Below are 20,550 nucleotides of genomic sequence, written 5' to 3'. Positions count from 1 at the left end.
CCGGGGAGGCGCGGCGGAGCGTGAGGGGAGCCGGGCGCGGGCCGGGCGCGGGCATGGCGCGGGTATGGCGCGGGCCGGGCGCGGGCATGGCGCGGGCCGGGCGCGGGCATGGCGCGGGTATGGCGCGGGCCGGGCGCGGACAGGGTGCGGGCCGGGCGCGGGTATGGCGCGGACATGGCGCGGGCCGGGCGCGGGCATGGCGCGGACAGGGCGCGGGTATGGCGCGGGCCCGGCGCGGGCCGGGCGCGGGCCGGGCGCCGGGGCGCCACACGGCCCCGGCGGGACGGGGCGTCTGGGCACGCAGCTGAGCGAAACGGCGCTCGGGATGCAGAAACTTAAACAGAGTTAACAAGGGATAAAAGGGGCCATACCCAGCGCGGAGGTGCTTGGCAGTTTCTTAAAAGCGCGCCCTGAGCTTGAAATATTTTAAAATATGTTAATATATCTGTAATATATCATGTTAACATAATTCGTATATTTAATATATTGCGTTAATGTGTTTACGATATTTTGTATATATTATATTAAAGAATCTAATTTGTATTCCAGGGAGCCGTGGCGGAGGGGAGCCGAGGGCTGCGCTCTCCATATCGCGACATAACGCGACCAAAGGCCCAGCGGGAAAGGTGATCCTGGGAGAAACAGGGCTCAGAATGTAAAGAACAGTTTTTAATCGGGATGAAAGGGGCGATACCCATCGCTGAGGTGCTTGGCAATTTGTAAAAGCACGCCCTGAGCTTAAAATAATTTAAAAAATATTTTTATTGTATTGTGTTAATAAATTTAATACATTTTAAATATATTTTTGATGTATGTAAATTATATAAGTCTATCTAAAACTATAGAAGAAGTATATGCAAATATATATACTATACTGTATCTTATATTGACTATATACTATAGATGCAACATATATATTTTTTACACAAAGATATATTTACATCTACTTTTAATATAATTTTACATGGGTTAAATGCATTTTTATGAGAATCTATAGATATTCATCATTCTTGTGAGTTTAAATAATATAAATATATAAAGGGATCTAGTGTAAAAAATCACTGTGGGTTTCAATAAAATATAAAATATATAAAGGACATAATATAAAAATAATTTGGGGTTTGAGGTTCCAAACATTCCCTTCAGGAGGAACTCCTGGAAAAACTGGGAGCCAAAATATTTGGAATTTTCCCTTGGAAAGCACAAAATAACCCAAAATTCCAGCTGAGATCCCATAACTATCTTATATCCCTGAAGGATACCTCATAAAAACTCCTTTTTACTGAGGAAAATCCAATAAAACCTAATTTTTTAACAAGGAATAACCCAAAAAACATACTTTTTAACAAAAAATATCTCAAAACCCCTCTTTTTTAAGGAGGAATATCCACTAAAAACTCCTTTTTACTGAGGATTATCCCAAAACCCTCATTTTTAAGGAGGAATATGCCCTAAAACCTCATTTTTAAGCAGGAATATCCCAAAAAGACTCATTTTTACTCAGGAGTATCTCCAAAAAAATCTCATTTTTAACGAGGACTATCCCATTAAAACTCATTTTTAGTGAGGAGCATCCCCAAAAAAACCTGCTTTTTAATGAGGAATATTCCACAAAAACCTAATTTCTAATGAGGAATAGCTCAAAAAAACTATTTTTAAACAATGAATGCGCCACAAAATCTAATTTTTAATGAGGAATATCCATTAAAACTTCATTTTTAAGGAGGGTGGAGCCATGGAGGGGAGGTGACCTCACCGGGGTCAATTGCACAAACAGCAATTAACAACTTAATTAATGCTTTCATTAAGGATTAACCCCTGACATCAGAGCTGCCTGGCAGGTGAAGCACCAGGGGTGCAGAAAAATTATTTTTTTATTTCTATTGTTTATGTTTATGGGAATTAAATGGGATTTTTAATGTAGAAAATGGGTTTTTAATGTAAAAAATTACGTAATATGTAATATAATGTAATATAACATGATATTACATTATAATAGTAATAATATAATGTTATATCATATCATATTAATAAATATTAATATTTAATTACAACCCTACAACCCCACAGGACTTTCTCAGGGTTTTATCTCCACAATTTCTGCATTTTAAACAAAAAAACAACAACAACGACAACAAAAAAAAAATCACATTTTTAAGCACCGAAGGAATTTTTTCCCCCCATTCTCTCCCACTTCAGCATCCACAGAAATCACCCAACAGATCCAGGATATTTTCTGAGCGATTCCGGGTTCTTTTATCCCGATTTTCCAGGAAAAATGAATTCCTGGAGGGAATTTTAAAGGGATTTTTCCACTGTGAGGCAACAGGAGAAGAATTTTTCCCTCTGGTGCCTGCTCCTTGTGCAATAATTGCAATAATTGTTGCATTTTTCCCTTGCGCAACGTGGGGTGAGGAGAGACACGAACACAAAGTTCCTGGTGCCAGGAGCTTTTTAATGAGATTTTAGTTAATTAACTCTTCACCTGCCTCTGCTGCAGCTCTTCGTTCAGGTGGGTTTCTTTTTTCATTAAAAATTAAAACGGTTAAAAGATCAGAAAATTAAATTTTTTTAATTAGGAGTTTCTAAAATAATGTTGGGGGTTTTTAAAAATTTAATTTAAATCAGGTTTCAGGTATGTTTTGTGAAATGTCAATATTTTAATATCAAAGCTGGTTAATAGGGATTGTGTATTTTAAATATTTTTAAAAGTTAAAAATTATTTTAAGGAGGAAAATCCCCAAAAAACCCTCATTTTCAATGAGGAATATCCCAAACCCCCTCAATTTAATGAGTAATATAAAAAAAAAAAAACTCTTTTTTACTGAGGAACATCCCAAAACATCTCAATTAAAAAATTTCCATGTGTCTTGGGGTTTCCAGAAAAAAAATCCAGCATAAATCAAGTGTAAAAAGGATTAAAATCAGTCAAAATCAGGGGAGTTTATTTCCCTCCACCTTTGTCCTTTCTCCCATCTTTCTGAACCAAATTTCACAAGAAATTTCAATTTTTTTTTTTTTTTTTTTTTGCAAACACTGATATTTCACAGCTTCCAGTGGGAAAAAAAAATCCAATTTGGAAAGGTAGGTTCTAAATTTATCTGGATCCCAAATATTTCTATTTTCACCTTAAAAAAAAAAAAATCCTGCAGCACTGTTTTTTACATGGGAAAGGATCAGAAATAATCCTGGAAGTTCTCCCAGGTGCCCCAAATCCGTTTTTCCATAATTTCTGCTGCTCTTTAACTGAACCACGGCCCCAAAACCGGATTTGAATGGGGTTGGTCTGGTTCTGTTTCCATCTCGGCACCTGCATCTGGGATTGGGATTGGAATTGGGATAGGGATTTGGAATTGGATTGGGGATGGGGATGGGACTGGAATTGGGACTGGAATTGGATTTGGGATGGGATTGGAATTGGAGCTGGGATTGGGGATGGGATTGGAACTGGAACTGGGATGGGATTGGGATAGGATTGGGATTGGGGTTGGATATTCTTGGAGAAGCAGGAGGAAATCCATGCTGATTCCGCCGAGGAATGTAATTCCTCGAGGCTTGATGGCTTAAATTCCCTGGGATCCTGCCAAGCTCTAGGAATTGAAAACAAGGAAAGAAGGCAGAAAGGTCCTCCATAAATGGGAAAATCCAGAGCAGGAAGAACAAAAATGGGAAGATCCTGCGTGGGAAGGACAAAAAAGGGAAAAACCAGAGTGGAAAGAATAAAGATCCTCCTTAGGTGGGAAAATCCAGGGCAGGAACAATAAAGATGGAAAAATCCAGAGTGGGAAGAATGAATATCCTCCCTAGGTGGGAAAATCCAGGGCAGGAACAATAAAGATGGAAAAATCCAGAGTGGGAAGAATGAAGATCCTTCCTAGGTGGGAAAATCCAGAGTGGCATGAACAAAGATGGGAAAATCTAGGCCAGGAAGAACAAAGATGGGAAAATCCAGAACAGGAACAAACAAAATTTGGAAAATCCAGAGTGGGAAGAATGAAGAGCCTCCCTAGATGGGGAAATCCAGAATAGAAAGAACAAAGATGGGAAAGTCCAGAGCAGGAAGAACAAAACAGGAAAAATCCAGGGTAGGAAGGACTAAGATCCTCCGTTGGTGGGAAAATCCAGAGCAGGAACAACAAAGACTGAAAAATCCAGAGTGGGAAGATCAGAAACGGAAGATCCAGAGCAGGAAGCACATTCTGGAACGCGTGGTTATTTCCCAAAAATGATGAGTGATCACCAGGGGTGGAACAAAGCCCCAGGGCCAAGCCAGCAGCGCTGGGACCCAGCCGCGCCGGCGTGCCCTCCCCGCTACCCGCCTGGCCAGCTGATTCACTTCCTATTGCTATTCCCTGGGTCGAGCTTCGGGCGCTGCCGTGAGCTCTCCTCCAGCCCTGCCCCTCTGGATGTGGGAATTCCCTCCGGAAAGGCTGGACAGCCCTGCGCTCCCCAAGCGCCGCTCGGCCGTAGCCCAAGGCTGCCTGGGGTGTTCTCCCAGCGCCCCGAGCTCCTGCCGAGGTACAGTGCCTGTCACTTGCTTATCGTTTGATTTATTTAATGTGTGGGTTTATATTTGTAATATATATATATTGTAAGATCTATTTATATATATTTATATTTGTTATTTTTATAATATAAAATATATATAATTTAAAATATATACATAAACAGCACTTGGGTTGTGCTGTTTCTTCAGATTGTTTCTGAGTTATTTTGCTTTGTTAAATGGGTTTTTTTTTCATTCTTTTAATTTGAACAAAGCAGATTTAAGCAGGGTGAATTCACCATAAATTTAAAATCCCACTCAGAATGGCTGAAAACTGAATTATCTGGGGGTTTTAAGAGTCAAAATTAGAGATTAAATCTGTGTTTGATAAATTCTTTAAGCATTCATTTTGGGTAATTTTTGCCTTTTATTTCACATTTCCTCCTGAGCAAGGGGTGGATTCTTTCAGCATTGATGTTGGGTAATTATTTTTTTTTATTCCATGTTTCCTCATGGCTAAAAACTCAAAGTTTAAATTTCATTAAATTAAATTAATTTCATTCATTTCTTCATCACAGAACCTCTCCCAAGAATCCTTCAGCTGCTCTGCTCTGCTCAGTTTCAACCTCTATCCCTGTATTTTAAATTTTTTATTTTACTATTATTTTTTATTTTATTAGTTTATTATTTTATGAGAAAGTTTATTATTTTTATTATTTTTATTAATTTTTGGTTTTCATTTTTTATTATAAATTTTATTATTTTTAGAAACTTTAATTTTTTTATTTTAATCTTTTTTTAATGAGTATGTATTTTATATATTTTTATATATATATATATATTTTTTTTTTTTTTAATTTGGAGCAAAGGTTGTCCCTAAGTTTGGACTCAGTAAACTCATTTTAATAACATAATGAGCAGGTGATTCACGGGCTGCTGTCACGTTGGGAATTCTTACCACATCATTTTCAGGGCACGGAAATGTCCCGGCGTCACTCCGACGTCCCAGACTGCCAGCAGAGCCATAGAGCACAGGACATGTTTTAATTACTGTCAGAAATTTAAAAAAAAAAAAAAAAAAAAGATTTTTGATCATATTTCTTTTGATTTTTTTTTTGTATTTATTTTTTCATGATTATATATTTTGAATGGTTTTCAATTTGTGTTCTGCCTTTTCACTGCTGTAAAATACAAAGACTTAAATTCCTATTTATGTGGCAAAATTGCTGTTCATAACATTAATTCATATTAATAATGTATTAATATTGTAATATAATATAATTACTTATCTAATATAACACAATATAGCACAATATGACAATGTAATGTAATGTAATGTAATGTAATGTAATGTAATGTAATAATATAATATAATATAATATAATATAATATAATATAATATAATATAATATAATATAATATAATATAATATAATATAATATAATATAATATAATATAATATAATATAATATAATATAAATCTCTTTGGAGAACACCTTTTTGGAGAAGACCTCTTTGGACCAAGCCTGTTTGATAAAGCCTTTCTGGAAGATTCTTTCCCTCAGATTAATAAAAATTTTCCATTTGTTCCCAGAAAGCCGCGTAGAGGATGGAACCAGAGCCACCAGGAGGAGAAGAAGGAGGAGGAGAAGAACCAGGGGAGGAAGGGCTGATCGAGTTCTACGGCTCCTTCAAGGAGATGTTTGAGTTCTTCTGCAAGAACACGACGATCCACGGCACCGTCCGGCTGGTGTGCTCGGGCAGGAACCGCGCCAAGACCGTGTTCTGGACGCTGCTGCTGCTGGCCAGCCTCGCCATGCTCTACTGGCAGTTTGCCCTCATGTTCAGCCAGTTCTGGGCCTACCCCGTGGTGCTCACCATGTCCATGGACTCCGAGCCCAAAATGTTCCCGGCCGTCACCGTCTGCAACCTGGATCCCTACAGGTGAGCCAGGCTTTGGGCATGGGCTGGGATGCGTCCCGAAGGTTTGGGAATGGGCTGGGATTGGCACTAAAGGTTTGGGAATGCGTCCCAAAGGTTTGGGAATGGTCTGGGATTGGCACTAAAGGTTTGGGAATGCGTCACGAAGGTTTGGGAATGGTCTGGGATTGGCACTAAAGGTTTGGGAATGCGTCCCAAAGGTTTGGGAATGCGTCCCAAAGGTTTGGGAATGGGCTGGGATGTGGCATTAAAGGTTTGGGAATGCGTCCCGAAGGTTTGGGAATGGTCTGGGATTGGCACTAAAGGTTTGGGAATGCGTCCCAAAGGTTTGGGAATGCATCCCAAAGGTTTGGGAATGGGCTGGGATTGGCACTAAAGGTTTGGGAGTGCGTCCCGAAGGTTTGGGAATGGGCTGGGATGTGGCATTAAAGGTTTGGGAATGCGTCCCGAAGGTTTGGGTATGGGCCGGGATTGGCACTAAAGGTTTGGGAATGCGTCCCAAAGGTTTGGGATGTGTCCCAAGGATTTTCCTCCTGAAATGTGGATTTTCCCCAATCCCTGCAGGTTTGAGCCGATCAGTGAGCAGCTGGAGCAGCTGGAGCGCATGGCCGAGGAGTCGCTGACCTTCCTGTATGGCCCCACAGCCTCAGCCAGGCTGTCCCACCGGAGGGACAGGGACAGGGATAGGGACAGGGACAAGGACAAGGACAGAGACAAGGAGAAGGACAAGGACAGGGACAAGAACAAGGACAGGGACAGGGACAAAGGCAGGGACAGGGACAAAGGCAGGGACAGGGACAAGGCCATCCCTGTTCAGCCCCGGGCCAACCTCAGCACCAACTTCAGGCTCAGCCAGAACTTCTCCCTGGTGCGGATGTGGGAGCCCGGGGAAGGCAGGAAACATTCCAGAGTGGGATTCCAGCTGGTGAGCACAGCCGGGGAGCGACGGGCATGGGAAGGGCAGCGGGGGGACCTCAGGGTGGGGGTGCACCCCAAAGAAACAGCGGGTTCACCCCAAAATACAGAAACTGGGGATTGGGATTTATCCCAAAGAAACTGGGGGTTCAACCCAAAATACATGGGAATTGGGATTGGGATTCATCCCAAACTAACTGGGGGTTCACCCCAAAGAAACTGGAAATTGGGATTTATCACAAAGAAACTGGGAGTTCACCCCAATATACATGGAGGTTCACCCCAAAGAAACTGGGGATTGGGATTTATCCTAGAGAAACTGGGGATTCACTCCAAAATAGATGGGGATTGGGATGGAGTTCATGCCAAAATGCCTGGTTGGGATTTGTGCAAAAATAATCTATAACTATAGGAAATAATAATAGTTCCCATATAATAAAATAATTTTTATATATATATATATATATATATATATATATATATACATATATATTAAAAAAATATATAATATGTTATGTTATGTTATAATGTTATATTTTCCCACATAATATTATAATTTATATATAAAATATTATATATTATTTATAATAATATATCATTCATATACTATTACATCTATATGTATATTTTGAGATGTTTATATATATTGTTATATATTTATAAATAGATATATTTTTTAATATATGCTATAGATTAAAATAATGTATTATAATGTATTTCATATATATTGAAATAATAGAACATGATATAACATAACATAATATATAATGTAATGTAATGCATAATTAATATAATATAATATAATATAATGTAATGTAATGTAATATAATGTAATGTAATGTAATGTAATATAATATAATATGTAGCATAACATAACATAATTAACATAACACAGCCTAAGAACCCAATCCTTCCCCTCCACCCCACAACTCCCCCCAGCTCACGTCCCCTTTTCCCCGCCGCCCTTCCCCAGTGCAACTCCACGGGTGGGGATTGCTTCTACAGCTCGCACGTGTCGGGCACGGCCGCGCTGCAGGAGTGGTTCCGCTTCCACTTCATCAACCTGCTGGCCCAGCTGCCCCCGGCGCTGGCCCGGCACCCGCAGCGCTTCCAGGACCTGGTCTACTCCTGCCAGTACGACGGCGAGCCCTGCCGGCCCAGGTGGGCACGCGGGAGGTGTGCCGAGGGGAGTCGGGGAGGGTACGGGAAAGGGGCTGTGGAAAGGGAGTCCAAAAAAGGGGCTGTGGAAAGGGAGTCCAAAAAGGGGGTTGTGGAAAGGGAGTCCCAAAAGGGGTTGTGGAAAGGGTGTCCCAAAAGGGGGTTGTGGAAAGGGTGTCCAGAAAAGGGGTTCTGGAAAGGGAGTCCAAAAAGGGGGTTGTGGAAAGGGAGTCCCAAAAGGGGTTGTGGAAAGGGAGTCCAAAAAGGGGGTTGTGGAAAGGGTGTCCAGAAAAGGGGTTCTGGAAAGGGAGTCCAAAAAGGGGGTTGTGGAAAGGGAGTCCCAAAAGGGGTTGTGGAAAGGGTGTCCCAAAAGGGGTTGTGGAAAGGGAGTCCAAAAAGGGGGTTGTGGAAAGGGAGTCCAAAAAAGGGGTTGTGGAAAGGGAGTCCAAAAAAGGGGTTGTGGAAAGGGAGTCCAAAAAAGGGGTTGTGGAAAGGGAGTCCAAAAAAGGGGTTGTGGAAAGGGAGTCCAAAAAAGGGGTTGTGGAAAGGGAGTCCCAAAAGGGGTTGTGGAAAGGGAGTCCAAAAAAGGGGGTTGTGGAAAGGGTGTCGCGCTGCGAGACAAACTAACTCACAGGCGTGTGTTATGTCAAAGATGGAAGGGAAACCAGAAAAGCCTAACTTTATTTTCTAACTCTACTGTGTATAGTATGTATATAGTATATATACTAAATATAGTATATATACTATATATATATGTAGGAAAGGGTGTTGTGCTGCGAGACGAAATAACTCACAGATGTGTGTCAAAGAGGGGAGGGAAAACAGAAAAAACTAACTTGATTTTCTAACTCTGTATACTATATATGGCATAGTGTGTATATATATATATATATATACTCTTGATTTTCCAGTGATTCCCATTTTCCCAAACACATCCAGCTTTAAATTACAGTCATAAATTAAATAATTAAAATTCCAGTAAAACTCTCAAATCTCTTTTGATTTTCTAGTGATTCCCATTTTTCCAAACACAACCATCTTGGAATTATGGTAATAAACCAAATAATTAAAATTCCATCCAATCTCTCTTGATTTCCCAGCGATTCCCATTTCCCCAAACACACCCAGCTTGGAATCAAAATCACAAATTAAATAATTAACCCCACGAAGTCTCTGATTTTCCAGTGATTACATTCCCTTCCACCACCCAGTTTTTGGGAGCTGCTACACTTTCAACAGCAAGGGGACAGATCCCTTCTGGAGAGCCACAAAGCCAGGAATTCCTTATGGTGAGTGATCTCTAAAATGGGGGAAAAGAGCCAAAATTGAGAAAATTCAATTTGGAGAGCCACAAAATCAGGAATTCAAAGTGAGGGATCCCAGAACCGAAATCTGGGCCTTACAGGAGGGATTTGCCCAGAGCTGGGCACTCCAGCTGTTCTCCTGTGCCCCCGTGTGTCCCCAGGGCTGTCCCTGATCCTGCGGGCCGAGCAGCAGGAGCACATCCCGCTGCTCTCCACCGTGGCTGGGGTGAAGGTGATGATCCACAGCCACAACCAGACCCCGTTCCTGGAGCACGAGGGCTTCCATATCCGCCCGGGCATCGCCACCACAATCGGCATCCGCCAGGTGGGCACAGGGGAACCAAAATCCAGCCATGCCCAACCGTCCCAAACCATCCCAAATCATCCTAAATCATCCCAAACCATCCCAAATGATCCCCAACCATGCCAAACCATCCCCAAACCGTCCCAAACCATCCCAAATCATCCTAAATCATCCCAAACCATCCCAAATGATCCCCAACCATCCCCAAACCATCCCCAAACTGTCCCAAACCATCCCAAATCATCCCAAATTATCCCCAACCATGCCAAACCATCCCCAAACCATCCCAAACCATCCCAAATTATCCTAAATCATCCCAAACCATCCCAAACCGTCTCTTCCTGCAGTGAAGTTCAGTGAGTGATGGCTGGCTTTAATTAATCCTGCTAATCACCCAGAGCTCCAATTAACACTGCCCATCACTCGGGGCACTAATTAATTAACCCTGCTAATGAATCACCCCAGGCTCCTTCATGTCCCCGCAGGACCAGGTCAATCGCCTGGGTGGCAACTATGGCAAGTGCACCACAGATGGGGCCGACGTGGCTGTGGAGCTGCTCTACAACAGCTCCTACACCCTGCAGGTACTGAGCCTGACCTAGCTAAACCCAGCTTAGCTAGGATGGAGCTGCTCTACAACAGCTCCTACACCCTGCAGGTACTGAGCCTGGCCTAGCTAAACCCAGCTTAGCTAGGATGGAGCTGCTCTACAGCTTCCACACTGTACAGGTACTGAGCCTGGCCTAGCTAAACCCAGCTTGGTCAGGATGGAGCTGCACTACAACAGCTCCTGCACCCTGCAGGTACTGAGCCTGGCTTAGCTAAACCCGGCTTAGCCAGGCTGCAGCTGCTCTACAACGACAACTCCAATTTTTTTTGCCCTTGTCTCCTAAGAGCTCCATCCTAGAGATTTGGATTTTTTTAAAAAATGTATTCAAATTATTTTTTCCCTTTTCTCCTAAAAGCTGCATTCAGATTTTTCTTTTATTTATCCAGTTTTCCCCCCTTTTTCTCCTACCAGCTCCATCCTACCAATTAATATTTTTCTTTTATTTATCCAATTTTTCTCCCTTTTTCTCCTACCAGCTCCACCTTACAGATTCCAATTTTTTTTCATTTTTAATGCAATTTTTCTCTCCCCGTTTTCTCCTGCCAGCTCCCCGCTAGAGCCCAGAACGTTTTTGTTTATCCCGTGTTTCCCTGTCCCAGGCCTGCCTGCACTCGTGCTTCCAGCGGGCCATGCTGCGCCACTGCGGCTGCGGCCACATCTACTACCCGCTGCCCGCCGGCGCGCGCTACTGCGACTACCGCCGCCAGCCCGCCTGGGGTAATTAGTGTTGTTGTTATATTATTATTATTATTATTATTATTATTATTATTATTATTATTATTCCCGGGAATTCAATGGATCCTGGGAAACAATCACTGAGATTGCCTGGGAAATAATCCCCAGGGATTGTGACTAGAGCCTCCAGCCCGCGTGGGGTAAGCCACCGGGGTGGGGAATAAATAATAATAATAGTAATAAAAATAATAATAATAATACACTTCCAGAGGGAGTGGGAATTCCCAGGAATTCCTGGGAATTCCCAAGTTCCTTCCATGGGTTTCCCAGGGCACTGCTTTTACCAGCTGCACTGGCGGCTCCGGAGTCACCGCTTGGATTGCTTCCAGCACTGCCCCAAGCCCTGCAGGTGAGCCCCAAATCCCAATTTAATCGGAATTTATTCCTCTTTTAGTTAGAATTTAAATATCTTTTAATTGGAATTTAATCCTCTTTTAATTGGAATTTAATCTAAATTAAATTGAGTTTAAATTGAATGGAAGTTAAAATTAAATTTCAATTTATGTTCCCATCTTTGTTAGGTTCAATTCACTTTTTATTTGAATTGAAATTAAATTTGGTTTAAATTGAATGTAAGTTAAAATTAAATTGCAATTTAATGCTCCAATATTTTTCTCGTTTAATTATTTTTATTTAATCTATAGCTTAATAAAGAGGTATATTAATATATATAATATTTAATAGGGATTTATTTATATTATTTGTAGTTATTCTAGTTAATTTAACAAATGCATTTATTTCTATTATTTGTAGTTATTATATTTAATAAATATATTTATTTATAATATCTGTATGCATTCGATTTAATTATTCAGGCTTTATTTTGTGAGCTGAATTGGGAAGCTATTCTCAAAGTTCTGAAGAGAAATTAATAATTAATTAATATTAGGATAGAAATAAGGATATAAATAAATAAAATATTATAAATTAATACATGTAATTATAGATAATATAAAAATAAATCAAAATAATTAATTTATATGAATTAATAATTAGTATTATCATAGAAATATAATATATAATATAACATAACATAATATAATCATTTCTCTGAATAAATCATGAATATTTTCATAGAAATAAATAGATATATTTACATATATAAAAATAGACAGAAATAATTAAATTCTAGGAATGAATCCCTCTGAAACGCTCAGGAATTCCCATTTTTCTCAGCATTCCCTCTTTTCTCTCCCTAGGGAATCCCTGTACAAGGTCTCAGCTGGCACAGCCAAGTGGCCGTCGGTGAAATCCCAGGTACGGCAAAATTCCAGGAATTAACATTCCAGGAATTAATATTCCAGTAATGAATATTCTGTCATGAATATTCCAATAGAAACATTCCAGTAATGAACTTTCCAATAATGAATCTTCCATCACGAATATTCCAATAATGAATATTCCAGTTGTGAATATTCCAATAACAAAAATTCCAATAATGAACATTCCAGTAATTAATATTCCATCATGAATATTCTAACAGAAACATTTCAGTCATGAATATTCCAGTAGAAACATTCCAATAATGAATATTCCAGTCATGAATATTCCAATAATGAATATTCCAGTCATTACTATTCCAACAGAAACATTCCAGTAGTGAATATTCCAATAACAAATATTCCAATGCCAAAATTCCATTAACAATATCCCATTAACAAACATTCCAGTGCCAGTGTTCCATTAACAAATATTCCAATACCAACATTCCATTAACAACATTCCCAATGCCAACATTCCCATGCCAGGACTGGGTGCGCCAGGCTCTGCGGCACCAGAACAGCTACAGCTCCAGCAGCAGCAGGTAAATCCTGGGATGTTCCCGATTTGTGGGGTTATCCCAATCTGTGGGATTATCCCGATCCGTGGGGTCTAGGATGGGGGAGGGAGGGCAGTGGGAAAACCCCTCAAAAATTCCCAAAAAACCCCTCAAAACTGCCCAGAAAACTCCCAATAAATCCCCAGTATACTACCAAATAAACCCTCCATAAATTCCCAGTAAATCCCCAATAAATTCCCAGTAAATGCCCAATAAGTCCCCAAAAAATATTCCCCTAGTCTCAGCTGGGAATGTCTCAATGCCCAGTGGGATATCCCAGTGTCAATTGGAATGTCCCAGTCACAACTGGGACTGTGCCAGTGCCCATTGGAATGTCCCGATGCCCACTGGGATCTCATGGTGTCCACTGGGAATTCCGACCTGGGAATGTCCCAGTCCCAAATGGGAATGTCCCTGTGGTGCCCACTGGAATGTTCCCAGTGCCCATTGGGAATGTCCCAGTCCCAGCTAGGAATGTCCCTGGTGCCCAGTGGGAATTCCCAACTGGGAATGTCCCCGTGCCCTCTGGGATGTCCCCGTGCCCTCTGGGAATTCCCGACTGGGATGTCCCAGTCCCAGCTGGGATGTCCCTGTGCCCTCTGGGAGTTCCCGACTGGGATGTCCCTGTGCCCTCTGGGAATTCCCGACTGGGATGTCCCAGTCCCAGCTGGGATGTCCCTGTGCCCTCTGGGAGTTCCCGACTGGGATGTCCCCGTGCCCTCTGGAACGTCCCGTGCCCTCTGGAACGTCCCGTGCCCTCTGGAACGTCCCGTGCCCGGCGCGCTGTTCCCGCAGGAGGGACGTGGCCAAGGTCACCATCTTCTACCGCCAGCTGAGCTCCCAGGCCGTGCGCGAGGCCCCGCTGCTCTCTGTAGGTGACTTTTCCTGCAAAATTCTGGTTTTATTCCCTTTCCATGGAGTTCCTCAGAGCTTCAGGAGGGGTGAATTCCCAGAATTTCATTATTTTTGTGGCATTTGATATGATATGCAAATATATTGACTTATTTCTGTGATAGTGTTAATTCTTAATTAGTAGAAATTAATTTTCATATATCATATCATATAATATCATAATATAATATGATATTATACATTATTATATTATACATTGTTATATGATCATATTATATGGTATTGTATTATATTATATTACTAAAATATATATTTTTGATTATATTATATTATATTATAAACTATTATAATATATTATATATAATATTTATAATATATTCTAATATTATATTATAATTACAATCTACTATGTTAATATAATTTATATATTTGTATTATATATTTATATGTTTATATAATTTATATTATTATATTTATATAATCTATATCAATACATTTATATAATTTCTATATCATATCTTTGTATTAGATATAAAAACATCTGTTTATATGATAATATAAATTATTGTATTTTATATATTAATATTATGTATAAAATAATATATATTATAGCATTAAATATTAATATATTATATAATATTATATATTGATATTATATTAATATAAACTTATTATTTCTTTTTATCTTATATAAAAATATACTTATTTCCATTATAATATTAACCACTAACTAATATATATTTTTTGTTATATTTTATATCATATGTATATGCATCTATTTGTTTATATGATAATATTAATAGAAGTAAATTTTTTCTTCTTTTTATATTATATAAAAATATATTTATTTATATTAAAATACTAACTGTTAATATGGTATTAATATAAGTAAATTATTTATTTTTATATGATATATAAATATATTTATTTATATTATAACATTAATTAGTAATATGACACTATTAATGGAAGTAAATTACTTATTTTTATATTATATATAAATATATTTATTTATAAGATAATATTGTTCCCACTGCCCATCCCTGACTACTGCATCTAGAATTTGGCAAATAATGGAAATTATTGGGAAATTGATCCACTGATCCCAAAATAAAACCCCAAACCCTGCCCTGACTGACCCTTTTTGGGGTTTTTACAGGAGATTTTGGGATTGGCTTTGGGATTTTTTTTTACTAATCCCATAGGCTCCAAATATGGGTGTGTGGAATAGAAAAAAACATTTAAAAAATCAAAATAAACTCCCAAACCTTTCTCTTTTTGGCTTTTTTAGGAGATTTTAGGATTGGTTTTGGGGTTTTATTTAGGGAAAAATGAGTTACTGATCCCATAGGCTCCAAATATGGGTGTGAGGAATAGAAAAAACATTTAAAAAGGAAAATAAGACCCCAAGCCTTTCCCTTTTTGTTTTTTTTAGGAGAACCTGCTGCTGTCCAGCATGGGCAGCCAGTGGAGCCTCTGGTTTGGCTCCTCGGTGCTCTCGGTGGTGGAGATGCTGGAGCTGCTCCTGGATACCCTGGTCCTGTCACTGCTCTTCTGCTTCCAGAGGTTCCATGCTGGCAGGAGCCCCAGGCCCATCCCAAATTCCCGGGAGAATTCCCGGGAATCACGGGAGGAGCCCGGGAAGGGGCAGGAGTGGGATTTGGGACAGCCCTGAGGGTGAGAGGGGTGGAATTCCCAAATTCTGGGGGAAAAGTCACAGGGATGTCTTGGAACCACATCTGAACATGGCAATGCTTGGAATTCCCAAATTCTGGGGGAAAAGTCACAGGGATCCACAGCTGAGGGGGCTGGAATTCCCAAATCTTGGGGGAAAGTCACAGGGATCCACAGCTGAGAGGGCTGGAATTCCCAAATCCTGGGGAACAGTTACAGGGATGTCCTGGATCCACAGCTGAGCATGGAAATGGTTGGAATTCTCCTGAATTCCCAAACCCCTTCTGAATTCCCAAACCCCTGATTCCCTCCTGAAATTCCCAAACACCTCCTGGAATTCCTAAACACTTCTTGGGTCTGATCCCTCCTGGAATTCCCAAAAACCTCCTTCCCTCTGGAATTCCCAGAAACATCCTGGAATTCCTGCTGCTCTGGGGCCAGGCTCAGCATTTCTGCTGCTTTTGGATTTTGCCAGGAAATTCCCAGACTCTTCCAGAGGGCATAAAGAAGAAAAAAAATGGGACTGGGAATTCTTTAGGTCCCAGAAAGCCTCTGGTGATTCCTGTGGAATGCTGCAATTTTATTGCAGAGATAATGCTAATTTCTGTTAATTTTTGTTAATTTCTGCTAATTTCTGTTAATACCTCTGTTAATTTTTGTTAATATTTCTATTAATATTCCTATTAATTTTTGTTAATATTTTGGTTAATGTCTAATTTTTGTTAATGTCTGTTAATTTGTTAATATTTCTGTTAATTTGTTAATTTTTGTTAATTTCTGTTAGTATTTCTGTTAATATTTCTATTAATATTTGTTATTTTCTGTTAATTTCTGTAATATCTGTTAATTTACCTGTACATAAAACAGAATAAACTTTATTTTTGATGGGGATGCTTGCACAGGAGCATTTTATTACCTTCCCTGCAAGCAGCAGGAGTTCAGATTCACGGTGCTTTGTGCTCAGGAGGGGCATTGAAGCTCTGTAGGTGCTTCTGCCCTTTTTCCCTGACCCTGAAGAGAAGGGACACTGTCCCTGCATGGACAGTCTTGGTCTGGAAGTAGCTGGCCTCAGTAACAGCGTTTTAAGGGCAGAGCGTGGCGATCAGGAGAGGAAGGTGGTTCCCGTGCCTGTGGGCAGCTCTTCCTGAGAGCAGGGAGAGGGGACTGCCTTGTTAAGTAGGAAATGGGTGCGTTTCCCAAGGAAAACTTCAGAAATTGAGCTCCAGGGGCAAACACTGTGAGGTTCTACCACCTCCTTGAGGACATCCTTAAAACCACAGGGGCATCAGCAGGGCTTGGAGCAGGACTGGCCAACCCCAGAGCACCTCACAAAGCCCTCTGTGTGTCTGTGGCAGTCGAGTAGCACCTGGGGGGTGCTGAAAGTCCCAGTTCTGAGAGAAAATTCTGTTTAACTCGTACACGTTGGCTGGGTGTGTCCCCCCAGTACAGCTCGGTTCTTCTCTGAGGCGGTGCCTGGCAGGGTCTCTCCCTGTTAAGGGCTGGGCGTGTGTTTAGCACAACACGGTGAAGGTGGATTATTTGCTTAAGCAAGAGCTGATGATGTCTGGAGGGTTTTTCAGGTACCTCAGCGGCCAGGAGCACCTGTCTAGGTCACTAGGAACACTTTTTGATCTCGATCAGTTCTTTTCTGCGTGAGGCTCTGTCGGCTGCTGGCAAGGCCCAAAGTAAGGAAGGTTGCCCCAGTGTCCGTGCTCATGTCAATAGTTTAATTTATTTGGCTTTTCTAGGAGCAGACATCGTGGAGGACCTTGGTGCTGTTTTCACTGGCCTCCTGCACTCTCTGAGAGAACCCCTTGCTCCCTGCGTGGCGTTCCAGCTCTCTGACAAAGCTGCTAAGTATCCTCAGCTCTACCAGTTTAACCAATACTATAGACTCTGGATGCCCAAGCAGTCCCAGGCACCTGTGGTATGGAATCCCTGAAGTCACTGAATTCTTGAGCCAGTATTCCTATAAAATCCTCGCAGTCGACAGAGGTAACATTTCCATCAGAAACAGCGTTTTTATTGAGGAGGTAATTCTGCATCTCTTGTTGATCGTGCTGGGGACACATGTTTGCTCCAGGGCTTTTCTCTGATGGCACAAGAGGTCTCTGTGGTGTTTGGGAGGCGATGCCAGGGCTCAGGACTCATACAGAGACTCCTCACCGGGCACAGCAGAGCCTGGTGTGTGCTGTGGCCTCTATTTACAGCGCCCGGAGTTCCCCCGGGTGGGTGGAGGATCACAGGCCCCTGGGCTGGGTTTGGTGAGTTTTTCTCAGCTCAGCAGTGTGAACACTCCAGATGCCCCTGGGGACACTGCTGGACAGCATCCATCCACTCCCTCCATCCACTCATTTGTACCCAGGAATGTAGGAAACTCTGACTGGGGACGGGCAGTAGTTTTGAAAATCATGCCCTAGCCTTTTTCTTCAGGAACGAACTAAGCGAGTGCCCTGAAACCAGCGGAGCAGCTGCAGGGGCTGAAGGGAACAGAAAGGGCTCCCCGGCACCTTTTGCCTCCGTTCTCTGCCATTCCCCAAAAGGCGTCGCAGTCCCTGAAGAGGTGTCTGTCATGCAGCCTGCCAAAATAAAGACCTGTAAAATCCTAGCTCTGCCTTTTGTTTAACGTGTTCTTACTTCCTATTTATGTCATCACAGAAAGCAAGGAAAGAAGAAATGTGTCTGGTTCCCACTATTGCTCCGTGCAGGCATTTTTAAAGGCTGCTGTACTTCTGTCCTCTTTTTCCACTCCAAGCTTGACTTTTGCCCTCCTTTTTTGAGGTCTGCTGCTTTGGGTGTCCCAGGCAGGGCTGGGTTCCTCTGCAGGGGTCTTAGGAGTTGGTGCAGATTCTGCGTTTTCCGAAGGTGTATCAAAGTGTGCCGGCAAAAGGACTGTTTTCTCCAGGGGAAAGCTTTCTCTCAAAGACCATCAATGCATGTATGTGTTTTAATCGTGTAACCAGGTGGATTAAGAAAAGCCGACACCTGTAGCAGATTTTTGTTGGATCTGTGTCTGTGAGAAGTCGAATGTGTGCTGGAGAGGGAGAGACCAAGAGACGCTGTTGGAGAGTGGATACAGTGCCAGGTGTGAGCTGTTAGCAGGATGAGGGCTCAGAGCAGCCACAGGTGTGAGCTGTTAAGTTGATGAGGCCTCAGAGCAGCCACAGGTGTGAGCTGTCAGGATGATGACGAGGGGCGGGGTCCCTCCGGGGGGAGGTTAATTAAGGGCGAGGCTTTGCCCCAGCCCGTTTTCGCATGGAGCTGCTGGAGAAGAGGAGTTTATGGGGAGCTCCCGGGACTGTCTCATGGAAGGACGGTGAGTGCTTTGGACTGGGTCCGGCGGATCACCTGGACATATCCTTTGCCACTTTCCCAGGGAAAGAAAACTCAGCAGTCCAGGTTCCTGATGTCAGTTTGTAGGGCTCCCTTGGGACTATCAAGGCAGCACAAGGTTGAGGTGAGGACAACTTAGGTGTGGGGACCATCATTTGATATAAGGACTTTTTGCTGTCAGTCCCAGCCCAGTGTGGGGGGCCTCTGGGCACATCCTTTTTCCATTTTCCCTGGGAAAGAAAACTCAGCAGTCCATGTTCCTGATGTCAGTTTGTAGGTCTCCCTTGGGTGTATCAGGGCAGCACAAGTTTGAGGTGGGGACAACTTCGGTGTGGGGTCCATCCTACGATATAAGGATTTCTTGTAGTGAGGTCCCTGCCCAGGGCCAGGGGCCCCTGGGCACATCCTTTTTCCATTTTCCCTGGGAAAGAAAACTCAGCAGTCCAGGTTCCTGATGTCAGTTTGTAGGGCTCCCTTGGGTCTATGAGGGCAGCACAAGTTTGAGGTGGGGACAACTTTGGTGTGGGGTCCATCCTTCGATATATGGATTTTTTGTAGTGAGGCCCCAGCCCAGGGCCAGGGACCCTGGGCACATCCTTTTTCCATTTTCCCTGGGAAAGAAAACTCAGCAGTCCAGGTTCCTGATGTCAGTTTGTAGGGCTCCCTTGGGTCTATCAGGGCAGCACAAGTTTGAGGTGGGGACAACTTTGGTGTGGCGTCCATCCTTCAATATAAGGATTTTTTGCAGTCAGGGCCAGGGGCCAAGGGCCAGGGGCCCCTGGGCACATCCTTTTTCCATTTTCCCTGGGAAAGAAAACTCAGCAGTCCAGGTTCCTGATGTCAGTTTGTAGGGCTCCCTTGGGTCTATCAGGGCAGCACAAATTTGAGGTGGGGACAACTTTGATGTGGGGTCCATCCTTCGATATAAGGATTTTTTGCAGTCAGGGCCAGGGGCCCCTGGGCACATCCTTTGGCCATTTTCCCTGGGAAAGAAAACTCAGCAGTCCAGGTTCCTGATGTCAGTTTGTAGGGCTCCCTTGGGTCTATCAGGGCAGCACAAGTTTGAGGTGGGGACAACTTTGGTGTGGGGTCCATCCTTCGATATAAGGATTTTTTGCAGTCAGGGCCAAGGGCCTCTGGGCACATTCTTTTTCCATTTTCCCTGGGAAAGAAAACTCAGCAGTCCAGGTTCCTGATGTCAGTTTGTAGGGTTCCCTTGGGTCTATCAGGGCAGCACAAGTTTAAGGTGGGGACAACTTCGGTGTGGGGTCCATCCTTTGATATAAGGATTTTTTGCAGTCAGGGCATAGGGCACAGGGCCAGGGGCCCCTGGGCACATCCTTTTTCCATTTTCCCTGGGAAAGAAAACTCAGCAGTCCAGGTTCCTGATGTCAGTTTGTAGGGCTCCCTTGGGTCTAT

At 42.3% G+C, this 20,550-nt stretch overlaps 1 protein-coding gene across 22 annotated transcripts; it reads left to right on the top strand.

Moving 5' to 3' along the window:
- The first annotated feature begins 41 nt into the window (after positions 1–41).
- SCNN1D (sodium channel epithelial 1 subunit delta) lies at positions 42–18,406 on the top strand. 22 transcript variants are annotated; one of them, XM_085558596.1, is made up of 15 exons: positions 72–117; positions 550–2,512; positions 3,051–5,122; positions 6,081–6,430; positions 6,992–7,352; positions 8,316–8,503; positions 9,686–9,789; positions 9,966–10,129; positions 10,594–10,692; positions 11,318–11,435; positions 11,724–11,802; positions 12,653–12,710; positions 13,124–13,257; positions 14,068–14,143; positions 15,560–18,406. In XM_085558596.1, the coding sequence occupies exons 4-15, from the start codon at positions 6,096–6,098 to the stop codon at positions 15,797–15,799; spliced, it is 1,956 nt and encodes a 651-aa protein (XP_085414722.1). In that variant the 5' UTR covers positions 72–117; positions 550–2,512; positions 3,051–5,122; positions 6,081–6,095; the 3' UTR covers positions 15,800–18,406. The 22 variants fall into 22 exon arrangements, with proteins under 22 accessions (XP_085414719.1, XP_085414722.1, XP_085414721.1 ...); XM_085558595.1 differs by having other exon boundaries at positions 550–4,518; positions 5,065–5,122; XM_085558594.1 differs by having other exon boundaries at positions 550–4,518; positions 4,940–4,967.
- Positions 18,407–20,550: the final 2,144 nt, after the last annotated feature.

The sequence above is a fragment of the Lonchura striata genome, chromosome 21, assembly GCF_050655825.1.
Source record: "Lonchura striata isolate lonStrDom1 chromosome 21, ASM5065582v1, whole genome shotgun sequence".
NCBI classification, from domain to species: Eukaryota; Metazoa; Chordata; class Aves; order Passeriformes; family Estrildidae; genus Lonchura; species Lonchura striata.
The sequence above is the reverse complement of the archived record's forward strand: the minus strand, read 5'-3'. Positions and strand labels throughout refer to the sequence as shown.

What these genes read in the sequence shown, in the direction of transcription:
- SCNN1D (XM_085558593.1), top strand. Translation starts at nt 6,096, where the DNA reads ATGGAACCAGAGCCACCAGGAGGAGAAGAAGGAGGAGGAGAAGAACCA. An exon ending in GGCGAGCCCTGCCGGCCCAG is followed by an intron (nt 8,504 to 9,685) that starts GTGGGCACGCGG and finishes CTGATTTTCCAG; the next exon opens with TGATTACATTCCCTTCCACC. An exon ending in CCACAATCGGCATCCGCCAG is followed by an intron (nt 10,130 to 10,593) that starts GTGGGCACAGGG and finishes ATGTCCCCGCAG; the next exon opens with GACCAGGTCAATCGCCTGGG.